The sequence below is a fragment of the Salarias fasciatus genome, chromosome 13 (genome assembly GCF_902148845.1).
Source record: "Salarias fasciatus chromosome 13, fSalaFa1.1, whole genome shotgun sequence".
In the NCBI taxonomy this organism is placed as follows: Eukaryota; Metazoa; Chordata; class Actinopteri; order Blenniiformes; family Blenniidae; genus Salarias; species Salarias fasciatus.
This window is the reverse complement of record NC_043757.1, coordinates 13,507,149-13,528,307: the sequence shown is the minus strand read 5'-3', so window position 1 is coordinate 13,528,307 and position 21,159 is coordinate 13,507,149. Positions and strand designations below refer to the sequence as shown.

General features: G+C 42.4%; 3 protein-coding genes across 3 annotated transcripts; all 3 read right to left on the bottom strand.

The window, feature by feature from the left end:
* Positions 1–1,373: 1,373 nt before the first annotated feature.
* On the bottom strand, positions 1,374–4,024 carry tbxtb (T-box transcription factor Tb). Its single transcript, XM_030106236.1, has 8 exons — positions 3,819–4,024; positions 3,451–3,715; positions 3,233–3,367; positions 2,961–3,022; positions 2,832–2,890; positions 2,562–2,738; positions 2,121–2,250; positions 1,374–1,644 (listed from the first exon to the last, which is right to left on the bottom strand). The coding sequence occupies exons 1-8, from the start codon at positions 4,022–4,024 to the stop codon at positions 1,374–1,376; spliced, it is 1,305 nt and encodes a 434-aa protein (XP_029962096.1).
* Positions 4,025–6,219: 2,195 nt separating this feature from the next.
* Positions 6,220–14,705, bottom strand: LOC115399273 (uncharacterized). Its single transcript, XM_030106563.1, has 7 exons — positions 14,607–14,705; positions 14,284–14,436; positions 12,171–12,251; positions 11,893–12,031; positions 11,708–11,737; positions 9,569–9,665; positions 6,220–6,284 (listed from the first exon to the last, which is right to left on the bottom strand). The coding sequence occupies exons 1-7, from the start codon at positions 14,703–14,705 to the stop codon at positions 6,242–6,244; spliced, it is 642 nt and encodes a 213-aa protein (XP_029962423.1). The 3' UTR covers positions 6,220–6,241.
* A 3,103-nt stretch (positions 14,706–17,808) lies between these two features.
* prr18 (proline rich 18) lies at positions 17,809–19,336 on the bottom strand. Its single transcript, XM_030107273.1, has one exon. It carries the CDS (start codon positions 19,294–19,296, stop codon positions 18,544–18,546), a length of 753 nt encoding a protein of 250 aa, XP_029963133.1. The 5' UTR covers positions 19,297–19,336; the 3' UTR covers positions 17,809–18,543.
* Positions 19,337–21,159: the final 1,823 nt, after the last annotated feature.

Sequence of the window (21,159 nt, the reverse complement as noted above, 5' to 3'; positions counted from 1 at the left end):
CTGTCACATCAAATGATGCACTTTGCACCAATAAGGTTCTTTCTTTCTGTAGACAACCTTGATACTCCATCGGTTCAGCTGGACTCTGGAGGAGGAAAAAACCAGCACCACGCCTCATATTGTTACACCTTTATATACACCGTTAGTAACACTGTTACTCCCATCAACTGGTCTTGACAGTAAAGCTCAATTTGACCTAGATATGCAAATTAGATGATGATGTCATTTAGAACTTTCCTACTTAAGGAGTTGCAACAATGTATCAGTTTTGAATGACATCATCATCAAATGTGACCTAGATATGCAAATGAGCCACTATAAAACTAGATGATGACATCTTTTAGAAACTTTACTGACTGAGGATTTGGCAACAATGTATCAGTTTTAAAGCATTATTGTTTATTTCTTTTACAAAATACAATACAATAGAGTGTGTCATATTAGATGTAATTATTAAGCATTTGATGTAAATATTATCAATATTGGGGGGGTTAATTATGTCACTGAATTTATCATTGAAGAAATAAATGGATTGCAAGAGATTGCAGTTTAACAACACAGGTCATGCAGTCACTCATGAGAATGTCCTGAGGTTGTTTTTAAGTCATGCCAACACTGACACAGCTTAATGCATTTTCCTCGTCCAATGACAAGGTCCTCTCTAAAGCTTTTTTACTGAACTTTTAAAAAATTCTAGTTCGTCCGCATATATATAGAAGGAATCCTTAACAGGGTTTTATACGCTGATCAGACAGAAGAGTTGTGGGGAATAATAGGGTCTACGGTAGACAGCCCTTGACTGTCTGGGATGGTCCAAATGAAAAATAACAGTTGAGAACACTGAAACATGAGGAAAAACCACACTCTGCTTTTAGTAGTAATCACTCTCTTCAATTTATTTAGCAAAATATATTGAAACATGCTGCAAGATCGTGGTACAAAAAGTTACATTTATCTATATACAAGCATTGACTGATACTTCATTTACATCATCAACAATGTTCAAAAGCATTTAGCATTCATCAACTGTGCATTTTTTTGCATTCTGCTCTGACGATCGTTGAGTCACGCTTAATATAAGCACTTTGTAAACAATATATGTTTCTTTATGCTAAACAAAAACATCACATGCAGTCAACAGTATAAAAATACAGCAATAACAAACTCTAAAGCAAGTTCTTTTTTCCATTAATGGGTGTGTTCGATGATTTTTTAAATGTCTTTTCTGTTTTTCATTTGACCCAGAGATGCTGGGCTGTGGAAAATGGACATATGAAATGAATCCTAATTTTTTAAAGGAGTTGATCCTTCCTCTTGATCAGATCAGATCGTACCGTAGGTGAAGTTCTGCTGCTCTTTTCTTTCTGTGTCCATCAGAGGGATGGGGGGGTCACGGGGGTCCAGGCTGACGGGAGGCGTCCGGGTGGAGACGCTTCGTACTGAGAGCCGTCGTGCACTTCTGCGGCCGCGCCGCTGTCGTACATGGAAGCGCCAGAAGGGGGCGCTGCGACCGAGTGAGACAGGCCGGGGTAGTGACTGCTGGACCCGCGGAGGAACTGGGAGCTCAGGCAGTTGTTCACTCCCCCGTTCTGGGACACTGGAGTCAGGGGGGAGTTGCTGACAGACCACAGGCTGGTGTACTGACTGCACAGGGAGGAAAACACAGAACCTCTGACATTACTTCAGATTTCACTGCAGAATCCAAACGTTTGTGCAATGTGAGAGAATACCAAATTAAGAGTACACAGTCAAATTTAAGTCAAAACACAAAAAAGTAATTTTGTCAAATCAATAACTTTAAATTTACTGCTACAAAACTTGCAACTGCCATGTTCATTTCTCAAAATGCTTATATGTTGAAAGACTATAAAATATTTTATAAGTATTGCTTTTCATAAGACAGATCATCTGGACTTCTTTTTGTGCTCTTTCATTCAGAAAGTTCTGTTTTTTTTTTTGAAGAATGACAGTCTAAAATAAACTGAACAAACAAAATATCACCCCACTGAATGTGATCCAAGAATTTTCAGCTTCTTATTTACTGATCTTAATCAACTAATTTGTGTATCTGAGTTGATTAATTTTTAACAATATGAAAAAGTTAGAAGATAATCACAAACCTTGAGTTTGTAGCTGAGGTTGGATTTTGAGCGATTGGCATCATGCTTGAATGTGCTTGCATCTGCAGACTGGACCAGTTGTCATGACTGGAGAGCATGGATAGGCAGGGTGAAGACTCAGAGTAGCTGTCTGCAAAACAAACAGAGACACTGGGTTTCAAACTTCTCACATTTTATCACATCTTATATGATGCCACTGCACCTACATGTCTGAATATTCTCTCCAAACATCAGAGTGGTGGCCAAAGGGAAGAACAGAATCCATCCTGTCTGAAGCTCAGTCATTTATAGCTCTGTTCTCCACAGACACAAAAGCCAGAGGAATGCAAGACATTCCCCACTCAGCAACATTTGTTTGAGTTTCTTGTTAATAGATGGGGGAGTAGGTAGTAGGTCCAAATTCTTGGGAATATGACAGTGAAATGTAATAGAGGCACTCACTGGGCGAGTTGGTCCGGTGTGCGTATGGACTGGTGTAAGGGGCCGAGCGATGGTTCCTCAGGGTGGAATAGCGCTCACAGCCATGAGACGGTGAAAGGGAAATGGGACTCCCAAACTGGCTGTGAGGACTGGCAGGAGGGCAGAGTGAGCCAGTGCCTGGAATAAACCAGCTACCTACTGCTCCACAAAGAAGAAAGTAATGAGACCACCACATCATGAGAGGGAACAGTGCAAATTAAAATAAAAATAATGATCATGATGTAGACTCACATTGAGAGTACCCTGACTGGTTTTCATTAACATCTTCTCTGAGGTCTTTGTTATCACTCCTGGAAGAAAAGAGATTGTGTTGTATCATTTCAACACAATGGAAGAGCAGCAAGTGTATTTTCAACTCACCTCTCTTTAGCATCGAGAAAAGCCTTGGCAAAAGGATTATACTTTATTTTCAACGCAGTTATCTGTCAAAGAAAGTATAAAAGCATAGTCAGCATAACTGGAATCCACAGTTAAACGGTCAAAACTTGGGTTTAAGCCATGCGTAAAGTACGCCATGCGTAAATTACGCACGCGTTTAACGCGCATAAAGACTCATTTTCGCGCCACGAAAATGAATTTAAAAAAATCAGTAAATTCAGATTAAGCAGTCAGAAACTGTTTTTTTCACCCACCTCCTCGTTTTGGTACGCCGTTACTGCAATGAACTGCGTCTCGGGGAAGGAGTGACTGGTGATCATCCTCCTCGGGCCTCCAACCCGAACTATATGGATGCGTGGCTCATATTTGTGTAAGGAATTTAACATAATCTGGAAAAAAACTAAAATTTATTACATTTTTCTATTTTGAACATTGAAATTCACTAAAGATTCATATATTCTTTCCTACTCACCTGGCCTCCTCCGTTGAGTTTATTTGTGAGTTTGACTTTACTGAAGGAGACGGGAGCTTTCATCCAGTGCGCCCCGAAGTTTGGGGAGTCCGGGTGGATGTACACACAGCTGGGGGTCTGAGGTTCAGGTTTCCCCCCAGGAACCCACTCCCCGTTCACGTATTTCCACCTGTGGTTGTCCGCAGACGCGAAATCCAGCAAAAAAGAGTACATTGCGTTCGGGTCCAATCCAGACACGTTCACTTTCAGCACGGGAAACATGCGCCTTCAGGAGAAGAAAAATACACCAAAATAAATGAAAAAGGAGAATATATTTTCAAAAAGTAGATCAAACTATCTGCGATGAATTCCAGTGCATCGAAGCTCACCTGCCGTTTTTTGTGACTATCATTTCATTGGTAAGGTCTTTGAATTTCTGCCACAGCTCGCTGTCGTCCAGAGACACCTTCAGCTCCCTCTCCGTGGGGTCGCCCTTCTCGCTGCCGGCCTGCAGCTCACTTTGCACGGCGCTGAGGAGGTGATCCACCCGGTACTGCACGGCCTTACTGGGACAGTCTCCCGCGCCTGTAGCCATCCTGTCCAACAGCTCCAGGGCTGGATGCTTGTAATAATTTATAATAAAGACTAATTGATAAAAGAAAAAGGAAGAAAAAAACCCCCCTCTAAACTGCTTTCCTCGTGCGTTCAAAAAGATCTCATTTTATGCCAGGATGTAAAACGACACTAACAGCTCCTAAATATATGGGACAAGAGAGAAGCTCCATCCCGGGACGGGTGTTTGGAGCGCACTTGGTTGGCTCCTGTCCTCTTTGATCCCTGCGGGCTGGTCGCAGATTGGCTGGCAGCGGCCATATCACTGAGGCCCACAGGATGACAGCGTTTTGAATAAAGCAGTTTAACACTCTTTATTACATCGACCTGTAAATATTGACACTTAGATCAAAGCCACACCTGCAGGCTCACTGTATTCTGAGCGTGGCTGCATGTCCTTCAGATCCCACTCCTCGTTTCATTTACTTTTTCAAATTTTCAATCATCAATTGTTTAATTGCCTAAATTAAATGTTGCGCGATAGCAACATTAATTAATCAGCCAAAAGAAGTGCTACAATCGTTTTGATTTTTCAAGTACACTCTTTACTAGTCAGCATTTATGAGCAAGATGTAATTTTAGTCATACATAAGTACAATTTCAATGTTATCTACTTTATAAGTCATAAACTTAATGAGAAGAAAACTTGATCTGGATGTTAGTTGTAAGTTTATAGAGAACATTCTAATTTTGAATCTATATTTTTCACAAAATGTTTTTATTCCTTATTGCTGCTCAGTGTCTGATAAATGACTTAAACGTAAATATTTTATAAATGTCCATTTTTTGAAGGATTGATTCTGTCAATACAGTTCTGAGGTTTGTGAATGTATTTCACTATTGCATTATTTCATTGTAAATGTGCTTTATACACATGCACACACACACATTATTGGAAAACAATCATATGAACAGCCACCCTTATTTTAAATACTTCTTTATTCAACCAACAGTACTTCTACCTGCAATCGTGTACAATTTAAGAAAAGAAACATTTGTGTTTTAGAACACATTTTCAGGATTCTTTCAACCTCTGCAGATAATCTGACACACACTGGCTGTTCGTTTTAAAAATGATGCTGAAGCCTTCAGTGATTGATGTCTTAACGGTTTGTCCACAGCTTCATCCCACAGTCAGTTTTCTGAAGGGAGAACACAGTTCATTAAATTTGGATGACCTTCCTATTTAACAAAAACCAAGTGCAAAATCAGTCCAAAAGATGACAAACTTTTACCTCCACCGATCTTCAACAGAAAATGCATCTGGTGTTTTAACTCACTGTTGTTTCAAAAGTCTCACAACAATGAAAATACCCACAAAAGTGTTTGGTCATCATTAAAGAAATTGGAATAAAATCAATAAGTCAGACATTTTTGTGTTTAGGGATCTGGATTTCTTTGCACAAACTTGATGGCTGACTACTTTGAAGACGTCCTGATTGTTTCAGAAAGCACAGAGCAGCGGTTGATGTGTCGCTTCCTCACTTGTTGGGACTCAATTGCTGGAAGGACCTGACAAAACAAAACAAAAACACAAAGGAACTTGATAATTGGAAGATATAAAGCGACTGATATCCATGTAGTGCCACAGTGTGATCCTTCAGTACTGTTGCTAAGGTGTGATCCATAAGAACCAAATAAAGGAACAACAAATGTTAAAAGCAGACGGTGTGTGGCAGCTACGTGTTAGCTTCCATGGAGCTCAGTGGTGTTGTGTTGTGGCTGGTTTGTGTTACTAACCAAATCTTGGACGCCTCGTTCTCCCTGCCAGTACAGCAAGTCCGTCTCTCTGTCCAGCAGTCTGGACCAGAGTTCACAGCAAGCAGAGAAAAACAAACCCCAGTCAGTTTAAAAAGCACTTGAAAGACTTCTCCCACATATTTCTGATCTCCGGTCTCTTCACTGGTTCTACATGCTACAAATGATTGTAAGATAAAGTGGTGATTAATTAAAGTGGATTTTCAGAGTGATTTGAGAGTCACCGACCTCTGGGTGGAAGCCACGTTGCTTATTGAAAGATCATACATCCGCCTTAGACTTTTCAGGTAAATCTCTGCCTTCTTGCTCTTCTGAGGAATCTCAGGGATTATCTGATGTGAGAGGAACACATTAGCTTTTCCCTGAGTTGTTGTGTGGGCTGTTCCACACTGTGACCGAAGAGGTCAACCTACCAAATCTGGGAGCTCGCTCTGGAAGTTTCTCATGAAATCTGGCTGCAGAGTGGCAAACGTGAGACTTTCCATCTGTGGGTGGCACAAATTACATCGGTTCGTTTGGTGCTTCACCCCGTCTTTAATCATTCTGCAATGTAAAGGAGACGCTTCCTTGTATGTGGGCCGAGGTGACTGTGGCGTAAAAGTCAGAGGTGTCATGAGCAGTGTCATTTCCCACAGTCCCTGTGTCCCATTTGGCGCCTCTCTCCTCTGCTCCAACACCCCACCCAGCGAACGCCGTCACACCAGGCCACTTCCTGATGCTGGCTGGAAGCACTGTGAGTTAATGTTATTGATCTATACGGTGCTATACAGCCGATTCCCCCGCCCATCCCCCGCCATCCTCAAAGAACAAAATGCAAGGTGCAGCGCATTCAAGCTCTCGCTGACTCGGCACAGAATCTTTAAAACTAAAGCGTGAGTGTCGACCATTTTTATAGTGCAGTCGACTTCTGGCATAATATTGATCAAGTGTTCTCTTGAAACTAATTCAAATGGAGACAAACCTCTCATTTAAAAGGTCTTTGTCTCCACATCTTCAACACACTACTTTTACAGTTTAACATGGATTTTTAGCAGTGTTGGTGACTGAGACTGGTCTCTTGTCTTCCAGCCTTTAGCTGGAAGCTTAGATTGTGAAGTGATTGCCAATATTTACATGTTGATTAATATGAGCCATGTGCATGATACAATTATTATTAAAACAACTGTATTAATCCTTAATTCATACTGTTTTTTTTTTCCTCTATGTAAATGTAGTTGCAGAAAAAGGGGGGGTGGGGGGGGGATATATTGTGCTGGACTGAACAAAAGCTCGCATTTCCTTAAACATAAAGAGATCAGTGTTGCTGTGTTAAGGGGCCGCTTGATGTAAAATCATAAGGCACAAATAAAATAAAATAAAAATAAAACCACTACAAACACTGACAAGTTTGAATAAAGGAAAATAAAAATAGTTTTGACCATTGACTGTTTAGAAGACAAAAAATTTAAGAAATGTAACATTTCAATCCCTAATTTTGATTAAACAATATTAAATTATTCAAAACCTTAAAGTTGTTGTGGATACTCTTATTTGTCATTAATACATAATCAAACCAAATGACAGTCACCATCACACCCAAAAAATTAAAAACTTCATTGGAATTTCTCAGTGAAAAATTGTCTACAGAACTTTGATAACTACAGTAAGCACATGTACTGTCAAAATATGCTCAGTAAGACTAAATACAGGCATTAACTTTAAAAATGAACGTACTTTCACTGCTTTTATGAGCTGATATCTTCAAAGCTGCTTCACTCACAGCTGAACCCTGGCTTTCCTCAGCAGAGGCTCGTCTGAGGTCTGAGCGCGGCGGAGCTGAGGTGAGTCAAGCCCTCACCTGTCTGCTGGCTTTGACCAATGGCCACGCACTGTTTGCTCTCCCTCCAGCCAGTCTCATCCTCTGTTTGCAGAGCACCGATTCTGACATGGAGGTGAGAGTAAAAGTGAGTCCTGCAGCAGCACAACCTCTTCTCCAGTGGCCTCGTGGTTCTGAATCACTTTACCAGCGTCCCTCCTGATCACCCACATCACCGTCGAAATATTTCACGAGGCGTCTTATATCATCCAGCTTTTCTGAAATATTCTTTAAATTCCATCTTCACTGAGCATCTCTAATTTTATAATTTAAATAAAAATCTGAGTTTTTTATGATCAAAGACACATGTCAAAGTCACATTTTTATTATTTTTAACCTAAAATTTTTACTTTCTTTGTTTTAAAGTTAGAGAACCATTGGTACAGAGTGTGAGGATACATGACTTAGTTTATTGTAGCCAAACACAACACCCATGGTCCCACAAGTTAGCATTATCAGGATTAAATAACTATTTTGACCTTCCAAATAAATTTCATTGAAATTATTTAACAAAGCAATATCTGAAGTACTATTTCAAACAGACTTTATCACAGTGGAAATTCCCATTCCTATCATGGGCCATTCCACCCTCAAGGACTTATGTAGCTTCAAAAATGGAATGAAACGTTCCTTATACCGCTTCATCGTTGATGAGAAGTCATGAGGTGAACTGTAACTCTCAAAATAATTTTATTTATGTCTTTAATTAAGTAATTCCATGTTCCTGGTTTTCTTTTTATGAGAAAGCAGAGAGTTCTAATGGGTTTAGAGAAGAAATCCAAATTCTCCATCACAATATAGTAGTTGAAAACCCTCTCAAGAATAATTCTGCAGCCACACACTGATCCAGCGCTACTGTCTCAGATTCCTCTGTTCCACCCGGCATGAAATGCGTCTCGGGTGATCTGAGCACATGTGACAAGGACGGGGAGTAATGTTTCCACTTAAATGTATCACGTGTTCTGATCAGAAACCAGAATCCAGTTACTCCTTAACGTCGCTTCTGCTGAAAGGTCAAAGGTCACAGTTCTGATGTCAGTTCTGTTTTTCGCTGAAAACAACGGCAATGTTTCAAGAGCTGCTTCCGATTTTCAGACTGTTCCAAGTTTTCCAAATGGCAGAGTGAAGTCCATTTCCACGCCAAGTAGACCGCTGAAGAACACGCACAAGCACTGCAGCTCTGACAACGGCAGTCTGGCACGTGGCTCGCACTGATGACGTGTCTGTATTACGTACGATGTATTTTCCGGCTACGCTGCTTTCCCAGACCGCATTCAATACACATATCGTTCACACCACCAAACATATGTGATCATATGAATGCCAGACCACCTCAGGAAGCGGTTTTTGAGTGAATGCGCATTGGTGCCTGTTCACACTTGTCTTTAGGGCTCATCACTTGCGCTCGGATCACGCGAGACACATTTAAAATGGAAATGAAGAATACATTGTCGAGCTGACAGGTCGAAGGGCCTGCGTGAAGTCAGAGCCGGAAGAAATGCAGGTGAAAACAATCAGGTGAGACACATGAAGACTGCAGTGGCTAGACACTTGACGCTCAGACTAGGGGCGACTTAGAACACATGAACACATGAACACTGACATGACACCCAGACATGGACAGGCTGATGTACCAAAGGCAACAAAACTGACCAAAGAACTAAATATATTACTAATATATTTGCATGGAAAACGGGTCTGTTGCCACAATGCATTGCATGGTGTTAGTAGTGCAAGTAGTTATTTAAAAAATAAATAAATAAATAAAATTAAGGTGCTTCATACATTTCCCTGACAACTGAGGTTTTGTGAGTGCTTGATGAGCAGTCTGCATGGCGATGTCTGCTCCAGGTGTGTTTGCCTCTCGCTGCTCTTGTTAAGGGGGATTACTGCTCCTGTGGTTTTCACACTAACCTTGAGAAACATTTGCTCAGTTTCATCCTTCTTCTGGCTGCCGTCGGCGATCGGCTCCACCGCTCCCTGCCCTGAACCAGACCCCTGCTTAAATAACCTGCACACACACATTTGTTTGAAATCAGTCGATCTTAAGGTACAGAATGGATCAAACGGCCACAAAACGTCACTGTGCAAAGGGAAACCCCAGCTATCCTTTTACAATAATGTGAAAACAACTTTCAACATCGCCTGGCTAACTTCCTTTCTGTGATGTGTGACCTGCACACAAGATGCAGTGTTGTTAATATATTCCTAATGGTGTGCTACTTCTCAAGAGCAGCCATGGTGTGGTGGAGCTCACACCCGATAACACTGCACACTGGGGTGACAACACACTTTGTCTACTGGGTGCAAACTGGCTCCGGGGAGGACTCCCCGAGCAAGGCAGCGTTTACTCACAGGACGGTGCAGCAGGTAACAGATCTATACAAACCCAACGCACCGCACAGGATGCAGGTGTAGGAATGTGGATGTAGACTTAAGCTCTTATACTGTACGAGTGCTGTCTTGTTCAGAGATTACTTTAAAGAAGCTCGATTATGAACAATCCAGCAAGTTTTTCTGGAAAGAAACTACCAGAATAAATCTTAAATACAGACCTGCCCTGCCTCGTGTACATTTTCCTCTCATTGAGGTCAGTTTATAGTAATGGAGATGGTGTGTTCTGGTCAATCTAATATCATAAGCCTGTAATGCATACTTGTGAAATTCAACATGTGGAAGAGGCATGGCCAGATGGCCACAGAGATAGCAAACTGCTGCATCAACTGTCCAATAAATCAAAGTAGTTAATAAAAAAACATATTAATAGCCACAAACCAGGGTAGAGCGGAAGAATTGGCTCATTACTTGAAAACACAACGTAAGACATTGCAGACTTACTTTTTTGGCTCCAACTCTAATTGCTTTTATTTTGAGTATTTCTCATGGACGTGGGGAATGTGCCCGTGGCACAGCCAAGCTGTGGGGGCAGGAGGGGCTGCCGTCTCGTCATGTTTGTCCGTGGAACGATGAGATTTCACACTGATGGAGAACTTGTCAGTTGAACCCTTTGCTCGCCTTCTTAGCTACGTCTGATGTCTTAAAGCCAGTGGCTGCGGCAGAAGATCGTACATGCTCCCACTAAATGCAGTTCATCCCTAATTAAGAACGAGCCCGACAGCAGCCGACACTGTTCTGCTACACGCTCACAACATGTCAATACAGGACAGAGGACAGGACGCAAATACAAAGAAATTGTAGGATTTATAACATCTGCATTTTGTTTTATCAGTAAATGCTGTATTTTTGGAACAATATGAATGTTAGAAAACAAGAAAAACGTTTGAAGCTCAAGCCCAGACATTTTAAGATTACAAACTAGGAGGGGCAAAATTTGAGGCATGTGCTTTAAGTCAAAGACTATTTCATTAAAGTTTTCAAAATCTGGTGATCATGGCCTTCAAAGGCTTAAAAAAAAGAATAGTCAATTTAGGACTCACAATACAACTTAAAGTCCAGCAGGCTCTCACATTATCTCTGCCACTCTGAGTAAATTGACTGCTGTTTGCCTGGAAGCCTATAAAGTTTTAAAAGAAAAGAAGCTATCCAAACAGTTCAACATCTGCTTGCGGCGCTGGCATGAAGTGACACCACCGGCCCAATTGCTATATCTCTTTTGTAGTGGACATAATTACAACATTTTCCCCAGGATGATGTTTGTCGGAGTCAGAGCGCCCGTCAGAGGAGCAGAGTTTCCACAACGGGGAGGTCAGATCGTGTTTGGTCATCTCACTTCTACGTGAGCAAGCGGCTCTCTCCTTCAGGAGGGTCCCGGCTAAACAAGCCTCCAGCCCAGAGACTATTTATTCTTGAAGGCAATGCAAACAAAGGGCCGGAGTACTCTCTGCAGCTGAGTAACATCTCCTTCCAGCACAACACCGCCTGTATCTTGGATACAAAAAAACCTCAGACATACCGCCGGTTCTCTGATGTGACGAGTGTACAGTAAGACTTCAGCGTGGAAAGTTTTTGTAGATGAATGAAAAAGTTTCAAAATACTTATGGGTATTTTTATTCATTAGATACTAAAAGTAAATGTAAAGAAATGGTCATAACCTGGAGCGGGAGCTGTGGTCCTTGCGCCCTCTGTAGACAGCAGTGCAGGGATGTTTCTCTGTTATCTTGAGCTGAGTCACCGCATCCGGATTAGAACTCTTTTCCAGTACTGTCTGCACACATGCACGGTTATATTTACTGTTTTTAATGAACAGTTATTGTGTTTTCTCTATGTTTAACTCAACTCTTTCTCCTGACGTCCTGCAGACTCTTCTGCAGCTGGGACGGGTGACTGTTATACTTGATGCGTCCGTAAAAGTCTTCCAAGTCTCGGTGGCATTTCAGATGTCCAGACTTAGCTAACTGCTTCTGCAGGGCGAAAATCTGAGGAATGGGGCACAGTGACAGATCACTTTATTCAATGTAATTTAATATCAACGTGAAGGACAACCCAGAAAGTAGCTTCAACTTGATTGCACATCCACATTCGGTAAGTTAATGCATGTATTGAAATAAATCTTACCAGGTAATGGCTTGTTTTAGGGAGGGACTTCATGTGTGAGTCACTGTGCTGCAGCTTAGAGAAGACCAGCTTCTTTTGTTTCTGAGAAGAAGAAGAAGAAGAAGGAGGCTGACAGACAGGGACAGAGACAGTGAGTTGTGGGAATAGTGATTTTAAATGGGTCTTCCTTGTTCTAGGGGATGGGAAATGGAGCACACAGGACAAATGAGAAGTAAACACGCAGCCACAGGAAGCCATTAACTGCAGCAGGGACCAATTAGGCCTCAGCAGGTGTTCTTTCCTTTGCCTCCTTTGGTCCTGCCTCACCTCCATGTCTGTCAGAGCCTCGATCTGAACTGAGGAAACAACGGGTACTTTCATTTGCTCAGCAATTCCAAGCAAAGGATTCCTACTGGAGGGCCTCTAAAGTTCTTTATTGTGCTCTCTTTTGTCCCCCCCCCCCCCCCCCCCCCCTCCCCCCCCTCCCCAAGTGCAAGTCATTAGAGAGGACAATTACATCCTCCTCAAGAAGCTCGACTTTTACAGGAGGGGAAGATAAGACAGGATCTCTCTCATGTCAGACCCCCACCGCCTCTGAAGCGTATTGCTCTTTTCACACCCAGGGAGAAGACAGACAGGCCGGCCAAAATCAAAGTCAATCACAGGAGCGACAAGGGATGGAAAAATAAACACAGCAACAGCAAATGAATCTGGTTATTTAGATTGTTACGACAAATGACAAGAACGGTCAGAGGAAACCTGCACGACACAGAAACAAATTGTGAAATGTCACTTTGGAGTTAAAGTACCCAGAGATTAACACATTTTATTTAAGTCGTCTTAATGTTTGTTTTTTTCATTTAAGTTACAAACCAACTCGAAACATAACTTAAATAGAAAAGTTCAGGTAATAAAATACATGAAAAAAACCCAACTTCCTGAACTTTCTTCCTTTTCTCGATCAAACTGAAGTCAGTGACTTCCAAACTCTGCATCTGTAATGACGATAACGGCATGCGTGTCACTTGAGGAGTAAAAACTAATTTCAAGGAGCTGTCATGAAAAGGAAAGGCTTTGATTTGCAGAGTTGTGTATTGGAGTTCAGTGAAGTGTAATTCAGTAGCAGACAAGTGAAGGTTGGTGTGGGCCTACGGGTCTGGATCAGTGCTTTAATATTCACTCTGCAGTTTCTTTCCCATCCTACTGCAGAAATGTGTTCAGGCCTTGTTATACAGACGTGAATTAGCCTCTCTCAACATTGCAACAGGTTGAAACTACTTCCTGGATGAAAAACACAAACTGCACACTTTATTTGAAGCAGGTCTCTGCTTGTTTGTGCATATTCTGAAAATATCTACTGTAGTCCAAACTCGGTGCCTCTGTTCCAGTCTTTTTTGACACATATTAGGAACCTTTAAGATTATTAATCATTTTTTAAGAAACTATCTGTCTTAAGATGAAGTACCAGCAACTTTACACACTTCTTTAGTTGTTGTTTGCATTCTAAAAACATAACCAAATTAATATTTTTTCAGCATGTCTATGTGATCAAATTTACCCTGAGGACAAACGTTGCTGCTGACCCCTGGTGTTCAGTCCTGCCAGAGTCACTGAGGCTACTGGCTGGATCAACACACACCTCTAGTACATTTGATTGTAAATATTTAGGCAAAGCTCATGTCAGTAGTGCTGTAGTTCAGTTGTAGTATAATGCTGTGGATAATCAGACATGATCTCCAGGGTTTTATTGTGTCCTACACCAACGTTTACACCATTATTTCTATTTTCCGTTGAATGATTTCCATTGTTTTTCTTAGAGAAGGATAACTCACTTTCTAGGTGTCTTTATGATGTCTTTCAACTTCCAAATAAGAAAAAGTTGTTTTTTTGAAGTCATAGAAGACTTGGTATCGTTTCGTATTTGTTAGTAATAAAATAGCTTTTAATGGATTTACAATGTCTTCTTGCAAAAATAGAATAGAAATCCATGACAGCGTGTTTTTAATGAAAATATCGCCCCACTGCTGCTGGATGTGGCAAATTTAACCCACTGCTATAGTTGTTGAAACCAAGAAATGACAAACTATTCAGAGGACGCAGAAGAAACGGTGATGGTAAATAGTTAATGGTTTACCTGCTCGGGCTGACTTCCTGACTTTGCCCTGGCGGACTCGTTTCTCTGCTGGAGCCTCTGAGAAAAGACTTTTCCCTCCAGCAGAGCAGCGTAGCGGCGACACACAGCCGCTCTGAGGCGACGCAGGCTCAGGTAGGCCTGCAGGTGGCGCTGCTGGATTAGGAGAGACAGAGAGAGAGGGGGTGCAGACACCTGGCTAAGAGCCACATTTTAGCACCAGATATGGATCAATGATTCTTCATCAATGTGCTGAAAGAAGTTGATCCTTTGAACAAGATGATTCCGTTTCCTTGACTTCGCATCACGCGGGGTGATTTATCTACCTGCTCCTGCTGTGAGTGGCGGCTGGCCTTGGCTCCATGGTCTGAGCTGCCAGTCTTGAATTGTCTTTCACCTCCTCCAGGAATCAGCTTTGACTTCATCTTCTTCCTATTCCCAGTAAAACCTCAATTTAGATGCTGTGAGAGTGAATCAGTCATCCTGCCTCAAGGTTTTTTCTTTTTTTTTTCTTTCTTTTTTTTTTTTGCTTTAATCCTGTCATCTGCCTCAGGCATCCTCCCACACAAAAGCCTAAAACTGTGTTCCTGCACTACAGGAAAAACAGTAACCCCTCCCCAAAATGAAAGAGATATGCGGCAGGAATACGCCCACCTCCACCTAGAAAAACCTCCCAATCATGATCACAGTTTCACAGGGTTGTAATCTACTCAAAGCATCTCACGAGGCCTTGTTTTAGTCTAATAATTCATAACTGGGTCTCACAATAATGTAGAGATTTCTGCTCTTGCCTGAAAGTCAGTATATCCCGGTTGGGGGCCATTGAGTTTGCATGTTTATCCTGCATTTGTGCTTTTGTCTGGGTCTTGGGGCAACTGGTAACTCTAAATTTCCTGAGAATGTAGGTGTGTATGTTCATCTTTCTCACTTTGTTTTTCATGTGATTGACTTGAAACCTGCATTCACCCACAGCTGACTCCAGCCCTCAATAACACTGATATGAATTAGATAAATGATGACTACCAGGCAGTGTACAGGGGGGGAATAAGGGCAATTTTCAACTTCTAAATCTTCAGGAAATTGAATTAAAGTCTACTCAGAGTATAGATTGAAATTATACAATGAAAAATAACACAAAATGCACAGAACAGAAAATCAAGATGCTGTGCATCTCAAAACAGATCGGCAACAGAGAATATAATATGGAATTGCATGCACGCTCAAATAAGGCATAAAACATGTCTGACTGCAATGATCTCAGTCTTATTTCTGAGTTCAGGCTGGCCCTATATGAACCTTGTTTTTAACAGGCAGCTGCTGAATGACAACAATGCCAAAGTTTATGGGTCAAGTCTCGCTCGGACGTGTCTGCTTTGTCTTTCCTGACAAAAGCTGCTGGAGACACAGGATTTATCAGTTCTGTTGCCACAGTAATGCTGCGCGGCAGAGCAAAGGGACCTGCAGCTCTTTGCTCTGGCTGATCTGTGCTAAGTGTCAGTGACGGGGCGAAGGCAGCGTCCATCTGCGCCTCCCTGTCACGATAAATCAGTGCAGGATAACGTGGATGCTCCGCTCTGCCACGTCATGATCCTCGACTGTGATCATGACGCCGCAGTGAGGTGAGCACTGGAAGAAGAAACTAGAGGTGAGTGAATAAACACCGTGGGTGGGATAGAAAGGAGGCTGTAAATGTAGACCTACAGCACGGATTCTGCATTCCTAAGTGGACCTCAAAGATTTTGGAAAAAGTGGTTCTGTTTGTAACCTACCCAACTGTTGCAACTTTAGCCAAGTCTTTCTTCTTCAAATTGTACTTTTCCCCACAAGAACCAAGCATTTGAACTCATTCAGACATAATAATGAAGTCATACCCCCAGGACTGAGCGAGGAATAGCTTGGCTTTGGGCCTGAATTAGGCAGCAACAAGTACGGAGAGAGGCACAGAAACAAGGCCACAATTGAGATGACATAAAAGAGGAGGATTACACAACTTTCAGTCACAGAGCCGGTTGATAATATCACCACAGGAGCCACGGAGAACCACACGGGTCGTGGTACACGCTGTGTAGGCTCGGCCGTGAGCTCACCCCTCGCCGTGTGACAATAAAACCACTTGTGACACCGGATTGAAAAGTCTCCTCAGGACAGGACGCTTTATTGTAGCAGCTCGTTTCCCTGCTCACATGACAAGGAGCTGCATGCTGGATCACAGCAGACACAGACTTCAGCCGCAAACACAGGTTTTTACACTTGATTCATGGCTGCATTGTTGATCTGTTCCTGAATTCGATTTTTATGTTTACAACAACAACAGAGCAGAATATGAAACTCCGTATAAAGGTGTAGTTAAAAATACGTTTCTGAGACTAACAGGGTAGAGGTCTGCATCTAAAACAGGAAGAAGAAGACTTTACATGTGCAGCCAGTGGTATTCCTGTCTGAAATCCACCACAAAGGTAATGCTCAGTGAAAATATGTGAATATGTAAATCACTACACCCTTGTGGACTAACAGAAAGAGTTTGTACAATTTTCTTTTTAGATGAAATCTAAAGAATAGCATTACCTGAGGATAAGAAGAGGTACTTTTGAAAACCGCTTCCAGCTGTTCACATGTACAGCGTTCGAATAGGCTGCAGTGATCTCTCCTCTGTTCAAGTAGCAAGTGAGCTTCAGCGTACAGTACAGTCTGATCAAAACTCTGGTGTCCAGGTTACAGAGAAAACAATACAGAAGAGTTCAACATGACTGCATGAAGCTCCACATATATACCCAACATGTATCTGAAGTGTGTTTGTAACCATGCATAGAAACTGAGTGTCTTAGGCTGGCATGTGGTTGCTAGTTGTTTTGCTTCATGATCAATACAATTGGAAAGGTTAAAATAAAAGAAGTTGTAGCCAGTTCATGACTTGAATTCTTTTTTAATGTGATGTTTTGTTTTGTTTTTTTGGAGGTGGGGAAACAGTCGTATCCATGGTTTGGCATGAATTGGTCCCTGACCAGCTCTTTTTCCCTGAGCAGTGTACTTAAGGATTAAAAAACAACAAAATCATGGTTCTTTGTTGCAGAGAGTATAACAAGAAAATGGAAATATAAATATCCACCTCTCTGCTCAAACTCATAATACCGCTGCAGTAAATCACACATATTTTGGGTAAAAATATTGTAGACTCCCTTCCATATGACTTTAGATTTCTCTTAAAGCAACAAGCATTATTTTATCTGATGTGAAAAAAGATAAAGTCATTCAAAACTTATTTCTTGAAGGGATCATGCACCTGGGCCCTACAGTACACTGGTCAACCCTGCTTAACAGGAAATCTAAGAAGCTTAGAACACTAATGCCCAAATGGCCCCAGGTAGCTTCAGAAGCAACAAAGAACCTTTAAAATGCAGCCTGGGAACTGGACAGAAGTGTAAGAAACAATTCAAACGACTGCAAATCGTCATCATGTAATAGAATTAGTATAGGAGGCACAACACAAATCAGCTTTCAGAAGATTTAAGAGGGTCTGCGACAATTGCATAATCAAGAACAAAAATTTACTTCAGGTGGCTTAAAAATCACCAGTTGAGAAAACATCTGACAGTACAAATATTCAGAAAATATCATATACTGCTCATCATTTGTAAATCCCCACAAAGGATATAACCCTCTTATTAGAGGAAAATAAACAGCTCAGTTTGGTTCCAGCAGCAGGCGCCCATGAAGCCCTTTTGTTGACAGTTTATTGTTCTCCCACACAAAGGAACGCTTTTGCGTCTCTTTACGCACAACCCTCAGTCCTCTGGCGCCCCACTGAAAACAAAAACCATGTGCAAAAAAGAAAATATTAAGGTATTCAATCGAAACGTGAAAAGAAAAAAAGAAAAGCATTTAATTGGCAAAGCAACGTGGCTAAGCACTATAGTGAGAGAGGCCAGCTGGCCGGAGCTCCTTTTAAGCTTTAAGAATCTGATTTATGACGAGACAGGCGCGTCTCTGCGTGTTCCGCTCTGGCTTAATCATTTAACCTTAAACCTTATTAAAGGAGCTGCATTTTTCAATAGGCGTAGTGCCATCAACTCATTGAATGCTTCCCAGATCAAACTCAAATTCCTTTGGACTCAGGGGGGGATTTCCTCCGCCAGTTTGCAAACACATAGTTTTACAGGAGTCAAAATAAAGAAGCGGCTCCAGCGGGCCCGCACGTGCGCAGCTTTTACGAGCCCTCCGTATCTCCAGTCAAAGTTTCAAGGATGACAGATCCAATGCCAGGTGTCAGCAGCCTTTCAGGTGCGGAAGTGCAGAGAGTTTGTCCACTTTGCCCAAAGCGGCGGCGCTTTCCACCCCCTTCAGCCACTCTTTGCATTTCCTCACTACAGTCTCGTCCACGTCTCCATCCTCTTCTTCATACTCCACATCGTCGTACTTGTACTGGTCGTTCAGCAGAGATATTTTCACAATAGCCGTGATGTCCTGCTCGGCGCTCTCGGCTTTGGAGACGGGCGCGCAGCTCTTGGAGCCTCCGTGCGTCTTTTTGGATGGAAACACTCTCCGGTGCCTGAAGTCCGCGGAGGCGCAGCACTTCTGCTGCTTCGCCATCATCTGCTTCTCTAGATTCCGTTTCTGGATGACAAGAATGGCTTCTGGCGTGAGGCTGAGGGTGAACTGAATCTCCTTCTTGCCCTCGTCTTTCCCGCTGAGCTGTCTGGTGGAGTCCATGGAGCTGGAGCGCCTCACTCCCTCTGATGGATCCTGAGGTTTGGGCACCGTCAGCCACGAGCAGCGTCCCTGCGCGTCCTGCCCGACGCAGGACTTCTGCGTGGGGCTCTTGCTCTTCTCCTGCTGAGATTTTCGCCCGAGATTCCTTAAATTCGCCGACGTCCAGGAGGTGGAGTGCTTCTCGGACGCCCCCTTGTCCCCGGCAGACTTGCTGCTGTGCTCGGTCTGAGGAGGCGCTTTCTTCTTCCCGAACAGGTCCCGGCCGGGAGAGGAGATCCGCTGCTGGAGGCTGATGGGCGGAAAAGGCATCTTTGTGCGCTGGAAGATATCAGAGTGGCAAAACGCTCGAGTAGTCCAAGTGCAAACGAGGGAGCCCAGAAGACGACGAGCGGCGGTCTGTGGGCATTACCGGAGGAGGATCAGCGCACCTGTTGTCCTCACCGACTCCGGTTTAACTGGTGCGAAGACGCAGCCCGGCCGCTTTATGGCGGAGCCGGCGTGGGGGCGTGGCCACGAGGGGCTCCAAACAAAGCCACGCAGAACCCGGTGATGTCATTTCATCACTTCAGACTACTTCCTGCAGATCTGAGCCCCCTCAAGTCCCGCTCTGCTCTCCTCCTCTGGTCACAACAGATAAACGCGCTCCTGGATAAAACCACTGAACTGATGAGTCTTTGTGGAGTTTGGCTTCATAAACCAGTTTATCTGATCCAGGTGCGAGTTTATCATGCTTCTCATATCAAAGTGCCACACCGGAGGTCAAAAGTCACACAAAACATGAAGAAAACCAGTTTAAATTTCATACGTTTGCCATCAAGCTTTCTGAAGTAAACTTACAAATGAACCGATTGCTGCAATTATTGTTCAGTTGTGCTATTTTACTTACATAAAAGTTGTTTTACTATGTTATCTGCTTTTTAAAACCCTTTTGTGGACCGATAAACATTTCCATCTAATGTTTTGTAGTCATTAAGTCTCTTTTATAGCTTTATTACCACATGATATAAAGCTTATCTCGGTAATACAACACATCTACCCTCCTCTTTATTTTCAGTGAATGTTTGGACCACAGTAAGTTGTTTGCTACATGAAAATCTATAAGTAATATTTTACTCATGTAGAGGTTATTCAACCACCTTACCTTCTACCAAGGTCACACACAGTGTTTGGCCAATGATGCATGAAGAAAGCCTGTGGGTCATTTTGTTTTAGAACAAAGACAAAGTGCTTCCTTTTCTTTCAGTTGATCAAATGTCAACTATCTGATGTGTATTGACTGCTGTACGCACCACACAGCCTACAAAGGATGTTCAATGAAAAATACAAATTGTAATATTGATTTTTGTTTGTGTCGTCTGCATTTTCAGCCAGACAGTTGCACAAGGGACTCAATGCGATGCACCTACTGGGAGTAGCGGAGATCAATACCGTCTTGAACGTTCCGTGGATGGTACCTGGAGAATTTAATTGGGGCCACATTGTTTTCCATTGTGCCTGTGTGTATGTGTGTGTTTTTTAAGATTAGAATTTATAGGAACCAGTAACAATCTGTGCTGACCAACTTTTACTTCAAAGCAGGACGATAAAGGAAAAAGAGCTGAAATAAACAAATGGCATGAAAATGACACACAACAACATACCAAGTTTTACACTCATCTCTGTGAGATGATCTGCATTTTAAAGTGAAAAGGATTTGCGGACTTGTTTAATTTCTGCGGCGTGGGATTCCTCTAGTCTGACATAACAACGGATTAGATGTAATGAAGAGGAAACAGTTGGGACACTCTCAACAGATTGCGAGGGTCAGGATACTTCCTCTTCATCCTCAAACTTTGGCGTAATCCAAAAGTGGTGGACAAAGAGAACTGTTCACAAAAAACAGCCACGCTCCTCTCATTTCAAAGAATTTTCGTATCCCTAAGATTACTTTGAGAGGGATTTGCTGGACCTCTGTCAAGTTGAACAAGCAGTGCTAGGGGGGAGATTTTGTCCATGCTAATCCACCACATTATACAAGAGTCTAATAACTCTGTGGGAGCCGCACTACAGGAATAAATACACCCATTCAGTCATGTCAAAACCCCTGAAACGTGTCTTCTACCACTACACGGAGTGTTGAAGAACAAATCGCTTCATTCTATAGTAAAATACTGTGAAACATTAAGAACCGAC

Bases quoted from the DNA above. Each gene is read 5' to 3' on its own strand.
- tbxtb (XM_030106236.1), bottom strand. From the start codon at position 4,024: ATGGCTACAGGCGCGGGAGACTGTCCCAGTAAGGCCGTGCAGTACCGG. The intron at 2,251-2,561 runs GTGAGTGCCTCT...TTTGTTTTGCAG, and splicing joins ACACCGGACCAACTCGCCCA to ACAGCTACTCTGAGTCTTCA. The intron at 1,645-2,120 runs GTTTGTGATTAT...CTCCCTGTGCAG, and splicing joins ACCTCAGCTACAAACTCAAG to TCAGTACACCAGCCTGTGGT.
- LOC115399273 (XM_030106563.1), bottom strand. From the start codon at position 14,705: ATGAAGTCAAAGCTGATTCCTGGAGGAGGTGAAAGACAATTCAAGACT. The intron at 14,437-14,606 runs GTAGATAAATCA...CTCCTAATCCAG, and splicing joins GCCACTCACAGCAGGAGCAG to CAGCGCCACCTGCAGGCCTA. The intron at 12,032-12,170 runs GTAAGATTTATT...CCCATTCCTCAG, and splicing joins CTAAAACAAGCCATTACCTG to ATTTTCGCCCTGCAGAAGCA.
- prr18 (XM_030107273.1), bottom strand. From the start codon at position 19,296: ATGCCTTTTCCGCCCATCAGCCTCCAGCAGCGGATCTCCTCTCCCGGC.